This window comes from Mesoplodon mirus (assembly GCF_964341445.2).
Source record: "Mesoplodon mirus genome assembly, chromosome: 5".
Lineage (NCBI taxonomy): Eukaryota > Metazoa > Chordata > Mammalia > Artiodactyla > Ziphiidae > Mesoplodon > Mesoplodon mirus.
In genome coordinates, this window is record NC_138980.1 from 59,276,854 (window position 1) to 59,299,420 (window position 22,567).

The 22,567-nt window shown below is 38.5% G+C and overlaps 1 protein-coding gene across 7 annotated transcripts in view; it reads right to left on the reverse strand.

The window, feature by feature from the left end:
• Positions 1 to 607: 607 nt before the first annotated feature.
• Positions 608 to 22,567, reverse strand: part of FBXO38 (F-box protein 38) — a 53,479-nt gene continuing 31,519 nt past the window's right edge. For 2 of the 7 annotated variants that reach the window (XM_082621161.1, XM_082621162.1), the window contains exons 13-22: positions 17,924 to 18,043; positions 16,304 to 16,483; positions 14,001 to 14,738; positions 8,861 to 8,961; positions 8,533 to 8,635; positions 5,612 to 5,778; positions 3,166 to 3,311; positions 2,539 to 2,642; positions 1,932 to 2,045; positions 608 to 1,142 (exon numbers count right to left, since the gene is read on the reverse strand). In XM_082621161.1, the coding sequence (XP_082477287.1) occupies positions 964 to 1,142; positions 1,932 to 2,045; positions 2,539 to 2,642; positions 3,166 to 3,311; positions 5,612 to 5,778; positions 8,533 to 8,635; positions 8,861 to 8,961; positions 14,001 to 14,738; positions 16,304 to 16,483; positions 17,924 to 18,043 (1,952 nt within the window). In that variant the 3' untranslated portion in view covers positions 608 to 963. The remainder of the gene's footprint in view (positions 1,143 to 1,931; positions 2,046 to 2,538; positions 2,643 to 3,165; positions 3,312 to 5,611; positions 5,779 to 8,532; positions 8,636 to 8,860; positions 8,962 to 14,000; positions 14,739 to 16,303; positions 16,484 to 17,923; positions 18,044 to 22,567) is intronic. The other 5 variants (XM_082621166.1, XM_082621163.1, XM_082621165.1 and 2 more) reach the window with 5 other exon arrangements.

A 22,567-nucleotide genomic window follows, 5' to 3' on the forward strand; every position in this document is an offset into this window, starting at 1 on the left:
AAATTTTTATTTTTATATTCAAGATAAAGCATATACACAATATGGAAATAAATAACTAGAAATGCTTTGGAAACTTTTCCATTTCCCCCTCAAACTCAGTTATTTTTTTAAACCCATGAGTCTTTTTTTTTTTTTACTTCATTTTAAGAAATATGGCAACTACAATACCAAGAGGAAAAAGAACCACAATTTTGTACAGAAACAAACATACAGCCACCTCTGACCATAGGGTTTAGTTGGAGTTTTAATAGTAACAGAAAAAGAGCACAAGAGACAAAAAGACGCTTCAACAGGTTTACTCAAACAGCTCTGCTCGAGAAGAAAAAGGCACAGATTTAAGGGCGTGACAGTGATGATTAAGAATATAGGGGCTTCCCTGGTGGCGCAGTGGTTGGGAGTCCGCCTGCCGATGCAGGGGACGCGGGTTCGTGCCCCAGTCTGGGAGGATCCCACATGCCGCAGAGCAGCTGGGCCCGTGAGCCATGGCCGCTGGGCCTGCGCGTCCGGAGCCTGTGCTGCACAGCAGGAGAGGCCACAGCACTGAGAGGCCCACATACCGCAAAAAAAAAAAAAAAAAATATATATATATATATATATATATATATATATATATATATATATATATATATAGTAAACGGGCTCAGCCAGAAAGTGACACTTTATGAACTAAGTCTGGAAAAATGAACAAAATGAACTCTTTCCAATTCTCTGCCTTCATTAAAATGAATTTTTAAATTAAATTGTATAAACATATGATATAAAGTTGGTACTTAGGAAATATCTTTGTGTATTTCCTCTATGTACAAATCTTTGTATACAACTTCAATGTTCCTTATACATTTCCTATATACCAAAATGCGCTGGAGCCTCCCAACTGCATGCCGCAAGCCTCTGTGAAGCTCTCTGGCAGCTGGATGGCCCCAGCAGCTTACTGCCAGAATAGCTGGAAAGAGGAGGGGCCAGTTAAATGTAGTCATCTTCAACAGGCTCTCCATTGACGTCACAATAGTGGATAAAAATTGCCACTACTCGCTGAAACACGCCCTTTTTCATCTGACGCATCTCTGAAATTTCCTCTCCTATTGTTTCCATACAGATGTCTGCAGACAGCTGCCCTTTCCTTCGAGGAGCATAGATGGTGCCTTGGAAATTAGAAAGAAAAGGGGAAACAAGATTATCAGAATCATTTGGAAAGCCACTCTGATTTAGCTGGTCCATGAGATATGCCTGTATACTCTCTCATGCAGTGTAACTGATGTATGTATAGCTCATGGAATGGGTCCCCAGCAGTTTGGTTATATACTATGTATGATGCCAAAAAGAGCACACATGATTAAAGGCCCAAGGTGAAAAATGTACCAGAGAGGTAAGTCATATATATATACATGTAGTTTATGAAATCAATTTCCTCCTAAAATATTTTTTAAAACTTCCTACAAATGGATATTCAAGGGTGCTAACACTTAGAAGAACTATATTCCAGAGTTCCTTCAAGTTCCCCCATCAAGTAACCACACCTAAATCATAAGTTCCCACATGCTACCCAACAAGAAGCAGTTCATAAGTAGCAGAATCATTAGTATAACAGGAACAGTTTTGAAACAATATAGTTGACCAAATTCTTCAATAAGGAGTAACAAGATTATAAACATTTAGGTAATAAAAAAAATCTAGGTAGGACAATCTGTATGAAGGAATCCTTTCCACCAACCTTCATATATCCCTAGTAAGTCAACTGGTTATCTATTGTATACATTTAGAGCTGTTTTTTTTTTAGCAAGGGGTGAACCAAACAATAACAAAAAGCAAAAACATATATATGGGAAGTGATAAAAAGCTGCGCCGCTCCTAACTCAGACAAAATACTAAGTATCTAACACCGTAGGATAACGTCAAACTAGAGAATAAAAATCAAGTCAGGACATAATTACTTTCTTCATCATCCTCAAAATCGTATCTGGCAAAGCTGTTGGGTTCTGCTGCCCGTAGTGATCTCAACCAAGGGAAGTCAGAAATCATTGAATACGGTGCTCCATCCACAACACCTAAAAGAAGACAGATCAACAGTGCTACTGGGGTGGAAGTAATGATAGGGCCGAACACTGTTAGTATTTTGAAAGCAGCACCAGAGATATAAATTCCAATTCTAGCTCTGCTACTATTTAGTCATGTGATTTTAGTCATCCTTTGCTTCCATTAAGCCTCAGTTTCCCTTTATATATATGTGTACATAAATATACACACAAAATAAAGAGGCTGACACAGGTTTCCTCAAGTCACTGCAACTTTCAAACTGTATAGCAAGTTTCAATTTTCTTTCACTTTTTGTGTTTCAATACTGCTGATTATTTTAGGGATGGTAAAGACTCATACAGGGAGAGCACTATTTATCTGGTCCCTGCTACCTGCAGATATTCAATATTCCCATTATTTTGACAAATTGTTAGGCCCCTACTCCAATCCTCCCTAAGACATGTCTCTCCATCTAATTAGTTAACAGCTATTTAGCTTTCCAACCATTTACAAATAAATGCTCACCTTCTAAAGTATAGATTTCTCTACCCCATGGGTACTTGGGATACTTCTTTAAGTCATCTTCACTTCGTGTGGCTTCAGGGAAGAATTCATACTTAATGAGTTCTCTGGAGGCAACAAGAAAAATTAAATAAAAATTATAAAACTGAAAATAATGTTGGGATGTAGGTTAGAAAGGAACTATCAAAATGTGTCATGCCTAGATTCTAATGAAGGTCTCAAAATATTAAAATAACAAATGCATAAAAAGTCAATTTTCTGATGATGTAAAACAGCACAGTTTTAAGATCTTTAATATCTCTTTTCCATGCTGTAAGGCTAAAGGAATGAAACTAAATGTACATGTACGGTCTCTGTTCTTGTGATTTTTCTATAAGTTAGAAAATAAAAAGTGACATATATATATATATATATATATATATATATATATATATATATATATATATGTACGCATTTTAGTTTTAAGTCCTCATTTCCCTTGTTTTTTTTTCACGTTACATTTCATGTTTCAGTGCCTGAAAAGCCCAGATGAAATCATTTAAAATAAAAAATAATTAGGATTGGTTGTTTCTGGGCATCCTTGCTCTGGGAACTGACTTAGAAGGTCGTCAGGGGCTGCAGATAACTTACTGGTTAATGTTTGCTATTGTGTCCATCCAGCTGCGAATGCGCACCTTGTTCCGGACATTGGGAGGGTTACTGAATTCATGGATAATACAGATGTGATAGGGGTAGGGACCACTAAATAGCTTCTGCTCCAACGTTAGTGTGTCCACCTGTGGAAAACACGAGAGAGGATTTTGGACCAAGGAAGAGAATGCCTTAGAAATCTATCTCCTAGGGCTTGAACAATCTTTCCTTGGGACCTCAGTTTTTAACTCTCTGGCTGATTTGAAAATCAAAGAGTCACATTCCATCCTGAACACAGCTTGCCATGCTAGGAATGAGGCTTAGCAAATTCAACTGTTTAGCAAGCTCAGCAATTTACATCTCACTGTTATATAAATGTGAATTAAACCAGAGAATCCGGATTCAGGTAACTGATCCCAGCAATCCGCCTCTGAATACATCCTTTACAGGTTTAAATTTTGACTGCACTATAGAACTGTGAATGTGTAGTACCATATACCCCATTCTAACTGGACTACTGTCCATTCCTAAAGACAGAACACACTTCCTTGCCCCCTTGTAACCTTTGTTCACATTGCTTTCTTCTCATGGAATGCCCTCATCCCTATTTTACTTACGAAATCCCACTTTGTCATCCTAATGACATATATGTCTACCCCCTTCGTGGAAAGGCAAACTTCTCAAGAAGGATGATGTCCTGTGTATTTTTCAGCCCCAGCAAATTATAAACACTCAACAAGCAATTTGTGTGTTGAAATGATTCTTTTGAGGCCAGGTTCAAACATTGACTGCAAAGGTTCATATTTCCTTTAAACCTTCTTTTGACATCAAGCAGAGTCTTACATACAATGTTACTCTTTTTTCCCCTAGTTTTATTGAGAAATAATTGACACACATCACTGTATACCTTTAAGGTATACAGCATGATGTTGTTGGGGTTTTTTTAACATCTTTATTGGAGTATAATTGCTTTACAGTGGTGTGTTAGTTTCTGCTGTATAACAAAGTGAATCAGCTGTACATAAACATATATCCCCATTATCTCCTCCCTCTTGCGTCTCCCTCCCACCCACCCTATCCCACCCTTCTAGGTGGTCACAAAGCACTGAGCTGATCTCCCTGTGCTATGCGGCTGCTTCCCACTAGCTGTTTTACATCTGGTAGTGTATATATGTCCATGCCACTCTCTCACTTTGTCCCAGCTTACCCTTCCCCCTCCCGGTGTCCTCAAGTCCATTCTCTGTGTGTGCATCTTTATTCCTGTCCTGCCCCTAGGTTTTTCAGAACTTTTTTTTTTTTTTGATTCCATATATATGTGTTAGCATACAGTATTTGTTTTTCTCTTTCTGACTGACTTCACTCTGTATGACAGACTCTAGGTCTGTCTACCTCACTACAAATAACTCAATTTTGTTTCTTTTTATAGCTGAGCAATATTCCATTGTATATACGTGCCATATCTTCAGCATGATGGTTTGACTTACATATATTGTGAAACGTTTACCACAATAGGTTCACCTAACAGCCATTATCTCACAGATATTATAAAAAATTTACTATTATAATGATGATAATAGTAATAGCAACTATTACATGAGTGCTTAGTACATTCCAGCAACTGTTCTAGCACTTAACATGTATTAATTTAACCATCACAGTAACGGCAGGTTTTTATTCTTCTAATTTTAGAGATGAAGAAACTAAGACATAGAAGTTAAATAATCTGCTACAGGTCAGTGAACCAGAACTGGAACCAGGAAGTCTGAAACCAGAGTCTGTGCTCTTTACCACAGGCAACTTTTAATAAGTATAAAACTTGCTGTATAACAACTCCCCTCATCGTATAACTTGCTAAAAGCCCACAAAAATCTATCAGAGAAGCACTGATGAAGAAGATTGGCAAGGTAGTCTAGGCTGGTTAACAAAACTCTGTAGAATCTAAAGAATCATTACTGTGGGTTCAGCAAATTATTCATTTGCTTCAACAGTTTGTGCCCATCTGGGACTGCTTCCAACCATCAGTCATTATATGAAACTCAAAACTGCCTCTTTAAGGTTTCCACCCCTTGATCTTAATTTGATCCCTTGGGATCACACAGAACAAGTCTAATCCCCCTCTCACAGGACAGACTTCCAAACATGTGAAGCCAGTGTCACTCCATCTTCTATAATGTACTTTCTAATACCCAGTTCCTTCAGCCACTTCCTTTATAACACAGATTCTATTGTTGTTATCTTGCTTGTCTTTTCCCTGAATAGTCCCTAGCCTGCCTGCGGCCCGCGTGAGGTATAGCACCTAGAAATGAAGACAGGATGGTCCAGGCAGGAGAAGAGGAAACATTTCTCTCCTTCAGCATGGCACACTTTCTGATTTCAAAAAGGTTGAACACTAAAATAACAGTATCACTGCAATATGTGATCACCAAAAAGAAGCAGAGCTCATTACCTGCTGCATGGGGCGTAGGTATATGATACGGTTTCTCTCAGGAGGCATCCTTAGTATCTGGTCTAGTACCTGATCCATATTCAGTTTCTTGCATTGTGCATAGTCAAATCGGTTGACAATTGGTGCATTTTCTACTTTTAAATGTTTCAGTACCCTGCACCTGGTAGCTACAAAATGAAAACAATGGTAAGCTCTACAAATAATTTATACAAAATAATAGAGCAACGTATAACCTATATGGAATCCTCTGTGGAGGACTGACATACTTTTTATTAGCATAAAATATTGCAGGTGTAAACATCTTTAACATAGGTCAAGTGCTAGTGCAAAGGACAACTGACAGTCATCAAAATGACTTGAAAATATGATTCTGTCCTGTTCAAAAGAAGGCAGTCACCCTCATGCTAGAAGGGAGATACCTTTTCCTATCTAAGATGTTACTGGCAAGAAATTCAAGTTCCAGAGAATGAGCTGCCTAAATATAGGAATTGTTTAGGAAATACATATTGAAGAGAATGAATGACAGCAACTACTGAATTATACAATTTTATGGGTAATGGTTCCTGGGATAATTCACATACGTTATCTTACATTCACCCATAGGAATGAGCAGTGTTGATTTTAATTCTTACCTCAAGTATAAAACCAGAACCTTAAAAAAAAAAAAAAAAAAGCCCCAGAAATATTTGGATACTTTGGTCTAAAGTTGTACAGTCCAATGTGGTAGCCACTAGCCACCTGTAGCTATTTAAATTTAAATTAACTGAAATGTAATAAAATTAACAATTTAGTTCCTCACACACTAGTCACAGTTCAAATGTTCAACAGTCACAAGTAGCCCAGTGGTTACCATATCGAACAGTACAGATATGGAACATTTCCATCACTGCAAAAAGTTCTGTTGAAAGTGCTGGTCTGAAACGTGATTAAATATTCTTCCCGTTTAACATACAAAATATTGAGGTTATAGAGAAAAGTAATTGTGATATAACAACTTCAGAAAAATATCCCCTTCCTTTTTTTAATCTCACATTTCAATCTGATCCAGTTTTTACCATAGATTTCAACCTGGTCCAACTCAAGAGACAGATCAGATCAAAGATATTCTATCCATAAGGCCAACATGCCTGACCTTTTTAACATTTCATAAAGACATGTTCTATAACACCCTTGATCCAAATGTCATCATCTTACTGAGCAATCTAGCCCTGTAATTTTGATGTTTGAACACTGACCAAGTCTTATGCCTTTCAGACTCATTTTCTCCTGCGAGACAGCAGGAGGAAGAGGAAGCAGTGTTGGGGACGGGAAAAGAGGGAAGAGAGGACTAGATGGCGATAAAGGTTCAGTGGTTCCCTGCTGTAAAACCAGACTTGGCTAAGGTCAGTTCTAATCTCATTTAGTCATCTCATCCACCGTTAACAGACAACCCATACATCAGTGGGTGTCTAGGGACTGAGCTTCTTATCTAGATCTTCTGTCCTACAATAAGCTGAGCTAAAAAGTTTGGTTTAAGGAGAAAAGATTGGGCCTGAGGCCATGTGATCCACCACTAATGTTAGAGAAGATATAGAGAGAATCATCAAAGTCAAGTGCAGAGGTGAAAACCAGTCAGATTCTCAGAGAGCTCAGAATAGAGACAGGAATGAGAAGTCAACCAGCAGAGTCCGAAGGTAGAGTCTCAGGCCTCAGAGAGTAGAGTGCTGACACACTGAAAGCTCTTATGCTAGTCTGGGCTCTGCTGCTGCTATGATCTCTGAGCTTTTGAAGGACCCCCGTTCCGTTTTAGGGGGACACGTCAACATGAGATAAAGTACCACCTTGTAAGGGTGAACACGGGGTTTGGGGTCCCCATGTCTGGAGTCTTCTAGAATTCAAGAGAGAGGTAGTGCTTAAATTTCAGTTTTATCTCTCCTTTTTGGGATTTTCCTAGTTTATGACAAAATGTTTGGTAAGGATTTCCTTGTTTTGTTTACTACCAGTATTGGAGAAGTGCAAAAAATAGAAAGCCCCTAAATATTTTTTTGCCATACTAATACAAATGAACATTTACCGGGCTTTTACTAGAGGTCAGACCCTCTACTGTGTTTATGTGTAGGTACATACATCCACATATACACACGTGTGTGCAGAATATATATAAACTGAACAAGGCAAGGAACAAGTCAGTTCTTCATAATTTTATATGGATAGGTATCAAAAATATAAATTTGAGTAATAATGGAAAAATAAACAGATCATGTATGAGACATATTATGTATCTAAAATTTTAAAAACTCACACAAAATAATACCCTATTATTTGTTCAAAGACAAATATGTCTATAAAAAAAGACATGAAAGATAGACTGAAAGGACATATATTAAATACCTGACTATAGATGATGGGAGCCGATGGGATTGGCAATGAGGGAGAACTGGGACTGAAAAGAAATGTGGGGCTTGGACTAAGGATAATGTGCCATGAATTGAGGTTATGATTGATGATATCAATCAAATCCAGCACAGTTAAGCACTTACAGCTCAGTCACTATTCCCCCCTCCTCCCAAAACATACATAAAACATGTCCAGCATCACACAGCTAGAAAATAGCAAAGACAGGATTCAAGGTGAGGTCTACTTGACTCCAAAGCCCATATATGCTGTTAATTTAACCTCTGTCAGATCAGGTTGTAATTGTCATTTGGAGGAAACTGGAGGAGAGGCTATGTATTAAAAGATGAACTAAGTCTCTGCACATGGTCCCTTGTAAATACGATGGAATAATTAGTTGAGAACTACAGAATGAGGACAGAATTAGAAAAATCTAATAATGATTCTTTTGAAAAAGTAATATAGTAATGTTACTGTAGTATTTATGAGACTTTAATTCTTTAAACTCAATCATGATGCTCTTGTATGACATGGGCCTAAATACATACCATGGATAAACATCATCTTGGGACAGTCTTTCAGCACTAGATCTGTGATTCCACAGTTGGTCATAGTGACTCCAACAAGATTTTTGGATTTTAATACAAGGACCTACAAGAAGAAAAATTTAAAAGATGTATCTTCCTGTACTTTCTTTCTTTCTTTTTTTTTTTTTTTAAAAGCTTAAGTGTTTTCACTGGCACAAGTGAGAAGCAACTTCTACCAGTCTCTTCTCTTTAGGGCAAAGAAACTATGTAAAGATGGGAACTTTAGTTCCTTTACATTATTCAGGAACTTGGCTGGACCAAAAGGTTAAGCAAGGATTTTCTCCTTCACCTGCACATGGTCATCCTCAATCACAGGATCACTGGTACTGGTGGACTTATCTGCTGTCCGCTTCCGCTTCATGGCATGACGTGGCTTTGTTTTGGCAACCTCTAAAAAAGGCGAGAGAAAAATCCAAATTTTAGCCTTGCTGTCTTTCCTTCAAAGAGAGCACATTCAACTGCATTTGTATAAACTCCACCAAGGAAACTCTCACTTCTACTACTTGGTTCCCAAAGGAATACAGTCAGACTGCCATTTCCAATTGCCTCTTCCAAAACAAGATCACCTTCAGCTGTCTCAAACATATCAACATCAAACATAACACTGTGCTTTTCACACCTGGCCCATTCCAACAGTCTAATCAACATTCTCGTCTCTAGGCACTCAACCCATCCTAAATACTACTGGTAGATTAAACTCACCACTTTCCTGCTAAACAACTTTAAAGCATTGACTACTACTGCTTAGTGAATACATTTCAATGCCTGACATTTGGAGCTATGCTTTAGCCCCAAATGTTCTCAATTTTATTCCATACCATATCCTAGTCATCTCCCATTGCCAATGCCTCTGAAGCCATTAATTGTTTTAGCTTTTTCTGCCCAGAATACCTTTCTTGACTTCACTTTTTGAAATACTACCCATCCCTGAAAGGTCCAGCTTAAATGCCACCTATTCTAATAAGGCACTTGTATCCCCAAACATCATATATGGTTCTGTAATTCCCTGTATGTGTTTTATTTCTCCATTTAAACTAAAAGCTCCTTGAAGACAACATCATTGTCATTTCATCTTCATATCAATGTCAGCCACTAGCAATGAGCTAAAATGAACATTTATTGAATGAACTGGCATTCAACATTCACTGAATGAATGAATGCATCATAGATACGTCAATGTAATAACAATAACAGCAAATATTTACTGAATGCTTACTGTGTATCAGGCACTTTTCTCAGGGTTTTACTTGTATCAACTAATCCTTTTAACAGCCCTCTGAGATAGATTATTATCTTTATTTTACAAATAAGTAAAATGAGACATGGGAAGGGAGAACAGTTGGCCAATGTATTTATCAGTATGCTAGAAAACCTGCAATTATTTATCCGCCAAACTCTGCCTAGTATGGTCCTAATTCATTTACTAGTACTGTTCTGAAACATTATAGTTTAATTATAAAAACACATATTATGTTGGTATTATTTAAATACAAGTTCTAAATTCATCTCAAAAACTTAACAAGCACATACATATTCCAAGACAAGACATTACAAGTCACTGTCTTCATTTTACTGTGTAGCAGAGCATATATTGAATGAAAAAAGGTTGACCTTTACGAATTAAATCCCACCATACTGCACACTGCTACTACTACTAGATTACAGGGTTACCACTTGGTTAACTCGCTCACTTCAAACATGATTACAAAGAAAGATAGGGAAACGAGGTACAAATATTGCAAATTCCCAAAGGCTTGGAGTTAGGGACTCTAGAGATCTAGTTCAAGTGTTTGTTTGTTTTTTCTTTTTTTTCAATACACCAGAACCCTTTCCTCCTCCATTCGAAATCTTTGTGAAATCTTATTATGCAAAACAATTGAAAGCAGCTAATTTGGTTGAAGCCTAAAAGGGAGCCCAAGAGTTTTATCCATCAAACTTCCTCCAAGGACCCTGAACCCAAGCAAAACACTGGGTTTCTGGAAGAGAAAACTACTGATCTAGGTGACCCACTGAAGGCCACCTTCCACAGTATTCCTGAAGGAGCTTCATGAACAATCCATCTTCACTGACAAGGAATCTTCTAACAGCAGCCACCATTTCATACAACAGCCAAAATTAATACTCCTGTTACAACCAATAATAGGTCCTGGTTCCCTCTCCCAGTACCACAAAATGAAGACAAACAAAAACAGGTGTTTCCATTCCTTCATCACTGTGTTCAAGTAAGAATCTTCTATTAGCATTCTCCTTCTATGCTCCAACTTTCAGCCTCTCACCTTCATGGATTGCTTCCTTCCCCTACTCCTTAACTGATCAGAATATGGGGTTCAAAGTTAAATTTCCTGCTCTCCTGAGTACCCAAACTGGCAGTTTGTTTTCTAAGAAAAGTTTATAAGACTAAGTCACACTTTATATGTAGATAATCTTGAAAAACAAATGCTTCCCAATGTAAAAAGAAAAGAGAGTTCATTGTGTTTGTTATTTCCTTATGTCTCCCTCTGTTTATTAGGGACAGTAAATCTTTGTTTAGGGAGATTCCTTAATGATTTCATACATCCACCAGCATCAACATACCTCATATGATGGCTCCTACCACTTATTAAGTTCACAATTATTCACTGAGCCCCATACCATGTAAGACATTGTGCTAGAAGCTGGGAATATAATGGTGAACAAGCAGACACTGTCCCTGACCTCATGGAGCTCATAGTCTACTGGAAAAATAGACATTAAAACACGGAATTACAACACACGGTGTAGTTGACATTAGCAAAGATGCTACAGAAACACAGAAAAGCAGACCAATCCAGTCATGGGGTGTCAAGGAAAGAGGTCAGTATTCATGAGAACCATATCATATTCATCTTAAGTGCTATTCTTTGACAATCCAATTAGTTATTTTTGTGATATTTATTTTATAAAGTATTATACAATGAGGGTAAAAAGAACAACTTACAGGCATTTATTCCCAAAACAGGAAATCACAAGACAAATAACTACTTCTAACACGGTTTTAACACTATGTAAGGCCGTAAATCAAAAACCAAATTAAAAACTCAAATATTTTCTTTGAAGGGATTAAAAAAAATCCATAACAATCAAGTTTGTTCCTTTATTAGTTTGGATTTACCTGCTTAAAACTTTTAAAGCAGAACGGCCAACAGATATCAAAAACATGCTAGATTAAAAATAACAAGTTGAAAGCCACCCAAATAACTGTTCTTCTTTCCAAAAGAGACCTGGATAATTTAAAAATCAGCAGTTTGACATTTCTCCAGAAAAGTTGTTACTGAAAGTAAATGGACATTTTTATTGTTTAAAAATATTAGCAAGTAATTTACCTACCATATACACACATTAGCTACATACATTAGAAGTCTTCTCAAATTGGAAAAAAAAATCATTAAGACAACAGATATAATTAATCTTAAAAAGTAAAAAGCACTACATAAATGAATTTTAAAAAATTCTAGGAAATTATTTAACCTAAGAAAAGGTTCTGGTCATGAAACAAGTCAGAAGAAAATGACAAAGGGAATAGCAGAACATAAGGCAAAGAAGAAGTTAACCCCCCTCCTCCCAATATGGTTAATGTGAAGGACCCACGTTAAAAACAAAAACAAAACAAAACCCACCAAAACAGTAACAACTATAAAACTTTACCAAGACACGTAAGACAAAATAGTCCCTAAATAGGAAGACTCAATGCTGTACAAATGACACTTATCTTTTCAGTCAATCAATGTAAAGGAATTGCAAACAAAACACAAGAAGATTTGTTTCTGGAACTTGATAAAATTATTATAAAATAAAACTATAAAAATAAATGATAAGTGCATGTGTAGCCAAGGAAATTTTGCGAAAGAGTAATGAAAGAAGACAGAACGCTGGAACAGGACAGCATGCCCAGAGATAAACCACAGTATGGTCAAAGTGCATGATAAAAGAGCATTTCAAAATGACATATGGATGGATGTCCATAAATAGTATTGAGACAACTTGGTGACAATTTGTAATAAAAAATAAAATTAGTTCCCACAGATTAAGATAAAGAACTAAACTAAGATAAACAAATAAATGAATAAAAGAATGAGAAGATGTGAACAATTATCTGAGCCAGGTGTAGGGAAGGCTTTCCACGGCATAAAAACCAATGAAATCACAAAAGTAAACATGCAGATCTGACTTAACAAATATGAAAAACCATGCAACAAAGGGTGTCATAATGAGGTGTTTCTGTTTAATGGATACAGACTTTAAGTGTGGGAAGATGAAAAAGTTGAGATAGATAGTGGTGATGGTCCCACAACAATGTGAATGTACCTAATGCCAATGAACTATATACTTCAAAATGGTTAAAATGGTAAATGCTATGTTACGTATAAAGAAAGAGATAAGCCATTTAAAATTCAAGCTGGGAAAAGTATTTTCATCATGGCAGAACTGATGTTTGCAAAGCATAATAAAATCTGCAAATAAAACTCATATACTTTAATATGAGCTTAGGCTACTATGATAATTAGCACATAATTAATCAATATCTCCTATTTATCTTATGAAAGCTTGTTTTTGTTGGTTTAGCTCCACATGATTCAATCAGCTCTATTGATTGCAATAGTAGATAAAAAGGAACTCTATGTACTGGGTGCTGATTTTAAGATTTTTAAATTGAGTAAGGGTTAGAGAAAATAAAATGTATTATTATTCATTGACAGGTATTCATGACTTAATAAAGACAGGAGAGATTATTTAAAACTAAGATCAGAAATATAAACAGGATTATAATTAAAGAATGTGCTTACCCCCGCCGAACCCCATGCCTCAGCATACACCTAAATGTTATTAATGAAATTATATACATATATGTGTCTTGAGGATATCTTCACCAAAACATTTCTCAGCTAAACTACTTACTTACCTGCTTTTCTCCTGGCAAGCCTAACTGGCAGCAAAACTAGCCTTTGGGAAAAATTACTCAATGCCACAGAGGCAGGTAGAGGGGGGGCACCCGCACGCTGGGCCCCCCCAGGCCCAGCGACTTCCAGTCCTTACCTTTCAGCTAAGGTTTTAAAACTGCACTAGGAGTTAAGCCTCTGCAGTGTGGGACGGGAGCAGAGTTTACATGCTGGGAGTGAGACGTGGGACTGGCACTGTACTTAAGGTCAGTACACACACCCAGTCGCACTCTTATCAGAAGCTTAACTCTCTGCGCCTCTCCTGGCGGGTATTTTACAAGCTGTTTTACATGCCACCCCCGCTTCCCACCCCCACCCCGTCGCTGAAAGTGAGCTCAAAATCTGTATGAGCGCGGAACCCCAACGTAGCAATCAATTTGCCCAACTGGCTTTATGTAAGAAAACTTATGGAAGGAGCAAATGCCCTTCTCAAGTCCTAACCTGCAGTAGCTAATCCTGGCAGCGTTGTCATACCTGACTCAGATACCAGCGGTACATGGGAGAGTCTGCTCCTGGCCCTTGTTAGGGGCCTCCGAGGGTAGTCTTCATGAGACTGCACGTCACAGCTCTCAGGCTGGGAGCTCCCCCTCCTGTCCTCACCTGTAGCCCCAGAGCCACTCCCATTAGTCCTCTCATCATGTGCTGGGCCTGAAGACCCCCCTGGTGGCAGAGTCCTAAAGGAAAAGGCGGATCTCGTACCATCCGGGCCATTCACAACACAGGCTCGGCTGGTTGAAGGACGTTCCTCATCAGAACACCTGCTAGTTCTCCTTTGGGGTTCCTGGGGCCTGTGACAGCAGCATCTGGGGCAGACAGAGCTCTCTGCATCTCCCTCCTCCATGGCCTCAGAGTCCTCTGACCCACCGGGGGAGCAGACGCACTGCCTGGACACATCCACTTCTGTAGGGCTAGGCTCGGAAGGGCCGCTGCCGTTCACCGTCCTTACAAAGCCGGGGCTGTGAGCAGCAGTGCTGTGCGAGCTGGAGTTCCCCACTGTGCTGGCGGTGGTGCTGCTGCAGCTGGGAGAAACATCCTTGTGTGTTTTCTTTTCGGGAATATCCCTAGCTGCTTTCATATCGGCTTTGATCTGCTCACTGGTGACCTGACAGCCTTTCTCACAGCTGCTTTCCTCGAGGGGAAACTGCTTCGACTGGCCCATCTGATGGGAGTTGTACCTCTTTCGAAGTGGAGTCTTGCCTTTTCCACTTACTGCTTACAGAAAAAGAAGAACGGCCCGAGGAAAAGAAAAGATTTCAGTACAAATTCTGGACAAAAGGCAAGAGTAAATCTGGAACAGGAAACAATGTACACTAATTTTCCTAAGGTATAAATGGTGACCACATCACTCAACTGGTCAAGAGTTCTCTATGGCTCCCTAGTGCCTACCTGGTTCACACTCCTTAGCTCAGCCTTCAAGGCTTACTGTGACCTACCTGAAAACTAACTTTCCATTCTTGTCTTCTCTATAAACATTCTACGCCCCAGTCCAAACTTTTCTTTGAATATACCCCTGCCTTATTACCTTGGAGCCTTTACTCTCATCAATCCTTCTGCTTTGGACCTCCGTCCAATCTCTTCTGCACCCCACCCCAAAGCAAGTGCAGTATATGCCCTGTAATATTGTTATCTACGTTTCTGACCTGACTCTTCAGCCAGACTACAGAGAGAGAGAGAGAGAAAGAGAGACAGTGAGAGAGGGGGACACAGAGAGAGAGAGAAAGAGAGAGAGATATCAAGACTTATTCATCTCACCCCTCACAGCACCTAACACAGTACCTGGGGCACAGTAAGCCTCAACGAATATACAAAGGAATACTTAAATGTTTTGTCTGGCTGACAGAAGATCTGGTTTCTAAATTCAGAAACTAAACTTTCTAGGAAACATCAGGTTAGTCAGCTGGTCACATTACTTTTCCTAAATTTCAGTGTCCATTAAAGCTCTTTCAATCACAGTGTAAAGATATCTGAGTTTCTTAAAGGAATAAAATGAGAATTGAGTGATCAGTCAGTGGTTAGTAAGTTATTCCAAGTCTAAAGAACTGAGCTTACCATACACTGAAGTGTGTATACATTTCAGGTTCAGTGTTACATGTATACAAATGTATACTAAACATTCAGATACATTAATGAGTAGGGTACCCAAGGAAAAATAAGTAGACAATTTTAAAAAACCTCATCCTTTGCAGAAAGTGGTAAGCATATGGTTCTGGGAAACAGAAGGGAAGACAAGGAAAGAAGTATAAACCTAAAAGTTAAGAGAATTACAGTTTCTTGGTGAGGCAAATGGCAGAAGGTTGTTGACTGGATTTAAAGGGAGACAAGGGATTGTTAAGAACATACTTTAGGACTTCCTCAAGCACCAAACTAGCCACCAACATTCACTAAACACAACTGGACAGTTTACCAACTGGGGAATGGTTGTTTTTCACTGCTCTGCATGACTCAGTTGTCATCTTTTATGTGACGCACAGGCCCCTTGCTGCTCCCTGATACTCTGATGCCACAACTTCCTAAAGCCTCCACTGTGGGACTGACAATCCTCACATCTTCTCTTCCCTGAGCCCCAATTCCACAATATTCTTATTGTGCTGCACCTGCCCTTGATATAACACCACCCAGATTTTCCTCTCTTGCTTGGGCTGCTGCCTTTCTTGCCTCCTGTCACATTTTGTAAGGATATGTTAACTGCACCACAGGGACACCATTATATAAAGGCCAGTGTGTCTGTTCTCATGGTGACTCTCACTAACAGGTCAGAGTAAGACACAGTCTCTCACCTGATAATTCCCTAGACTGTACAGACTCTCCGGTTTTTTCTTCACGCTCAGAGAAACGCCGGGCACCATTCTTAGGAATCCAGACTTCTTGGAGTTCTAGACTGTCTTCCTCATCGTCACTCTCTGAGTCATGCACAGTAATTGGGGTTGGTTTTACTACACGCTGAAGACCGCTGGGTCCTAAAAGAAAGAGCACAGGCATAACAGTCACTTTTTGCCCAACGGAGGGTCTCACTCAAAGTACTGTTTCCAGGGATCTGGGCTCACGGAGATGCTTTGGCTCTATGCAGCCTCCCTGATCACTCATTTTAATGAGCATATACTTGGATGAGACACTGTGAAAACACTTTAATTCTAAAGTAAACATGAAGTGTGATTAATATACCACCCAACATTATATATCTCTAAAGGAAAATTAAAGTAGAAGAGCATATGGCATCTCCCTTCAGGATCTTCACTGTGTGAAAGAGTCACATAATCATCCTAAAAATCATCAAAACAAGAGTCATAATAATCATTTAAAAAATAGGCTGGATATTTTCCTAATTTTGCAAATGTATGAATGAAAGCAAAGCAAATGAAGATGAGCCTCTGACACCTATGGGACTAGTTGAGAACTCTGCATTCTTTAATTAAGTATAGGTCTAATGCATTGGATGTCACAGACATGTTCCTGATAGGCTAGATGCATGTTACAGTTTGCTTATTTGATTCTGTTTATGTCAAAAATGTTTTATCTACTTGGCATTACACATTGTAAACCTTCAGCTCTTACAACCCACTTTTCTCTGACAAGTGACTGATATCTGCTTCATCAATAAAATGTAAGCTCCAAGGAACCTTCCCTGTCTTTTTCCTGTCACACTGTACAATGCCTGGCACAGAGTAGGCACTCAATAAAATACTTGTTGAATAAGTGACTGCATCTGTAAGACACTTAAAACAAGAGTAGTTAAAGAATATGTTCAATTCAAAGACAAGGTAGCATTTGAACAGACCAGGAGTGAGAAAACTTGAGTTCTCATCTCAATTCTGTCCTTTGATCAATAGCCGAGAGGTCTTGAGTAAATCATTCAAACTTTTGAAAGAATATTAGTTTCCCCATCTGTAAAGATGAAAGATTATATTAGGTAATCTTTATGTACTCTGTGACTCTTAGCCTGCCGTAAGTGACCCAATGGCAAACTGAGACTAGATCTTGGTCTGTTTATTAAATCAAATCAACCTCTCCACTGCTCCTTCTCCCCACCAAAATGAAGGGAGAGGACAAGCAGAATATTTAATCAGGGTGTTTATTTTCCTAGCTGTAATTTGAGTGCTTGCTTACTCTACACACACACACACACACACACACAAATATGCTCATGTGTACACCAATATAGAAAGAGGAGTTGCTGCCACAGTTACAAAAAAATCAAAACCAAGCTTTAATAAGATATGTATACACATGCGCAGCAAGAAGAACATCAAAATGTAATACAGGCCTTGTCAAAAATAAGCAGCATGTAACACATCATTAGCTGTAATGTTGAAAAAAATAATCATTCTCAGTGTTTTACTTTCTTCATTAGAGTCAGGCCTAGTTTTCAGAACCATGAACGTGGGAAGTCACACACTTACCTGCTTGTTCCTCGTCGACGTCCACAGGAATAACTGCCTGACTGTGAGCTGGAGCCTCATGCTCACTCTCAGCCGTCACCTCTCCATCTTCTGGAACCATGTCTTCCATCTCGTTCAGTGCTTAAACAAAAACAATCACAGTCAAAGTAAAACCAGGGGATGTCTAAAACAACCACAATGGCAGGCAAAACTGTGGCACCCTTGAGAAATGAACAGCCTCATGATCATTAGGCCCATTCAGAAAGAATATCATGTAATTGTGCTTCATTATATCGATATCAGTAAGGAGTGTCCAATTCTACAGGAGGGGAGATCACAGATGGGAAAGGATCACTTGGTGGAGAAAGTCCATCATTTTAAGATGAAAGCAGGGAGAAAAGCACAGCTGAAAGAAGAAAGCACCTGTTCATTCCTGAAGATGTTACCAGGGATGGCTGTATGAGGCAACTGTTTGTCTCCCTCTAAGCTGTTTGCCTGATGGCAGTGAGAGCCAGCTACTGGAAGACCTTACAATCATCTTGTAAGCAATTAGTCTGTAGTATCTGCCAGTTGAATCAGGATGCATTCATTGAGCAGGCAAGCTCAAATTGTGTATTTCTTTTCCTGCTCTCTAGAGATTGCATCATTTTTGGCTAATGTGTGGCAAGGATTATTAAACACAGTAAGTACATATTTAACATTTTAATATCACTCAAATGTTTTATTTGCATCTAAGTCTTCACTAGGGTTATTAGTGCCTATCAGTGAATGGGAACGTTTATATTTTTCCAGATGATAAGCACAGTGAACAATATCAGACTGATAAGCTTCAATCACTTTACTACATCTTCTTAAGATACAACGGTCACTTTTCTACGAGGATCCTAAATAAAATAATTCCTGGCTTTGCCAGCTTTTTACAAGATTAAATCCAAATCCCTCAAGTCAGTATTCAACCCAGTACCCTCTTACTACCTACACCTAAGCTTGGGTACCTGGTCCCAGTTTCAGTCAGGACAATACCAATACTGTCCTTTACATTTATAGCTCGGCCAGGACCCAGAGGGCGGCAGACTGTGTTTACCCTGTGCACCACTCAATGCCTACGGGTGCTCAACACTACTGCTGTGAAATCAACCAACCATCTGAATGAAATGAATAAACCAACACAGAAGAAAACAAGATCCTGTTCCTGAAAGAACTAAAGAATCTACTGAATTTGTAAGTAGACAGGACAAATTCATACAGTCAACAAAGAAACAAGATAAAAATATGAGTAAGCCAGAAAGATACCACTCAGATAAATGCCATTGGAACATACAGCAGAGAAGTCTGAGATTTCAGGGGGACCGTGGGGTTTGCTTTGGTCTTAAATATACACAACAGTACATTCCCCCTCATGTTTAGCCTCCCATCCCAAATTTTTGCCCAGCCCTAACCCTCAATAACTACACTTCATTTAGGGCCAAAAAGAGAACTCACCTTGTTCGGAAACATTACATGATAAAAGCCAATCAATTCACTTCTTTCATTCAACAGTGATTATGAACAGCGGCTGGTAATTAATGTGTACATACTCTATGTCTGGCTCTATGCTAAATGCTCTTATATACATTACCATATTTATTTCTTATGGCAATCTTACTAGGGTATTACTGCTAGCCTCATTTTCGCAGTTGAGGAAACTGAGGCTTAGAAAGGTTAGTAATTTGTTGGGATTTGAAATGAGGTCTGTTTCCAGAGCCTGCTACAATACAGGGACAATGAATAGATGGGAAATTTATAGTCCCTGCTCTCAGAGAATGCACACCTTCGAGCAGAAATGTCAGACACACAGAATAAGGTCAGAATATACTCATTAAGTGCTAGAACAGTCCAAGTAAGGGGAACATGGACAAAAAAGCAGCAGTTAATTCTCCTGTTCGACAGGGAAGGTTTCACTGAGATGGGGTGACATTTCATATATACTAGGAAGCACGTTGCATGTTCCAGAAGAGTAAGTAGGCCAGTGATAAAAAGAACAGGAGTTTGTGTTGAGATGAGGGTATGAAAGAGAAAAGAAAGCTAAAAAGGTAGTCTGGGTCCCAGATTGTGAAAAGCTTAGAATTGCTTCTTATAGGCAGAGGGAACCACTGGAACAGAAGTACATTCTTATATCTACATGATAAGGTTTTCCAAAGCTGTTGAGCAATTGCTTTTTAGGTTGCCACAATAACCTGTGGAAATATTTAATATAATATGTCAAGGTTATTTTTAACTTAACTTCTTTAATTGTATTCATTCATCTGAATATTTATTTAGCACCTACTACAATGTCTTACTGTTTCTAGGTGCTAAGAAACAGTGGTAATATTCAATATCTCTATTTTCATGGAGCTTATTCCAGTTGAGGAAGGAAAAAAATTTTTAATCAACAATAATGAAAACTTCAGAAAATAATATCTTATGTAACAAAATTAAAAGAGGATGATATAACAGAATGAATTGGTGACAAAGTGGTAAGGTGATCAAAAGGTACAAATTTATAGTTACAAAATAAATATAAGTCATGGGAATATAATGTACAGCATGGTGACTACAGTTATTAATACCATATTGCATATCTGAAAGTTGCTAAGAGCAGATCTTAAAATTTCTAATCACAAGAAAAAAACTTTGTAACTATGTATGGTGATGGATGTTTACTAGACATCCTTACTGTGATCATTTTGCAATATATACAAACACTGTCAATTATACCTCAATTGGAAAAAAAAAAAAAGATTAAGGTGGTAAGGAAAGACAGCTTTGAGATGAACATTTAAACTAAGACCTGAATATCAAGAAGAAGCCAGCCATGCAAAGATGGAGGGAGGGACATTCTAGGAAGAGGAAGCAGTTGGTGATAGCTTGGCATATTCATGCATGGTGTGTGAGGTGGGAAGTAGCACAAGGTGAGGACAAGCCAGATCATGTAGCACTTTATGGCCCAAATCAAGAAACTGGATTTTTTTCTAAGGCAGTGTGAAGCTACTGGAAAGTTTTAAGAAAGGGAGTAACACTGTCTGGTACATGTTTTTAAAAAACTGCCCTGGCTGCTCTAAGAACTAATTTTACTTTGAAAGCTGTTAAAACATTTAGGTAAAAAAAAGGTCTGGTACAATGAGGAAGGAGAACGTAGATGGATTGGGGAGATGTTTTAGAGACAGTCAACAAGACTTGTTAAAGGACTCGATGTTGGGGAGTGCAGGTAGGTGCAAAGAAAGGATAATGTCTCTGGTAATTAAATGAGATGATGCTACCCTTGGGCTAGGGAAAATGCAAGTGATTCTTGGTTTTGATTTTTTTTTTTCTTTGTTTCAAAATATTTTATCATTGGGCAATACATCTTTTTCAGAACAATTTTAACTTACAGAAACGATGTAAGCTATCTTTTAATCAAGTATCAATGTTTACCAAATATTCTGTTCAGGAGAAATGTTATTTCAGTTGTAAAAAAATCCTGTTACCAAATATAATCATAAACCTTAATGGATCTGAGCTATTTTTACAAATATATTAACTGGTGTCTTTTATATAAAACCTGATTCTAAATTTGTAGCCTTCATTAACCATTATAAAATAAAGAAGTCACTGACGTTTAACAAAATAATTTGCATGCAACAATTTCTAGTATCAGGAGTAACTATTTAGCGGTTGACAAGTATTTGCCCCCAAATAGAAAACAAAATGAATCTACTGGGATTTTTTTTTCACATTGTAGCCTGTCCTCAGACTTCAAAAACAAGGATTTTCCAAAAGTCAGTGGTTTTCAACATATGATTCCCAAACAGCAGCATCAGCATCACCTTGGAACCTGTTACAAATGCAAATTACCTGGCCCCACACATACCTACTCAGAGCCTCGGGAGGTGAAAGCCAGCAACCTGGTCTAACAAGTCCTCCAGGTGATTCTGATGCACTCAAATTTGAGAACCATTGCCCAAAGTAAGTGCTGCAGAGCAATTTCACTTAGTGGTTACTTTGTGGAGGTAGTGGTGAGAGAATGGAGTGGCACCCCACTATTAAAAGCAGTATGTGGGGGCTTCCCTGGTGGCGCAGTGGTTGAGAGTCCGCCTGCCGATGCAGGGGACACGGGTTCGTGCCCCGGTCCGGGAAGATCCCACATGCCGTGGAGCGGCTGGGCCCGTGAGCCATGGCCGCTGAGCCTGAGCGTCCGGAGCCTGTGCTCCGCAACGGGAGAGGCCACAACAGTGAGAGGCCCGCGTACCGCAAAACAAAAAACAAAAAAACAACAAAAAAAGCAGTATGTGGGATTTGTTTTAAATCCAGATAGAAAATTAGTTAAATGATGTATAGGCCAAACTATGCTTTGTCGTTATAATTACTTCAAAAGTAATTATATTAAAATAATGTGGCAAAATGCTTTAGCAATTACAGAAGCATGATTTTGACGCATGGTAACGTTATGTTAGGCAATGTGAATTGTCAGAATATATGAACACCTCTTCCTGTTTTACAGTGCTGCAAAATGAAGGTAATAGACTTGTATTTTCAGTTAACGTATAACTAGCTCACAATAAAGCATTCTAAATCTTAACACTTTTGGAAGTGCAAATCTAAGAAAGATAATATCCTTAACCAAATTATAGAATTTTGGTAAATTAATACAGTTCTCTGTAAAAC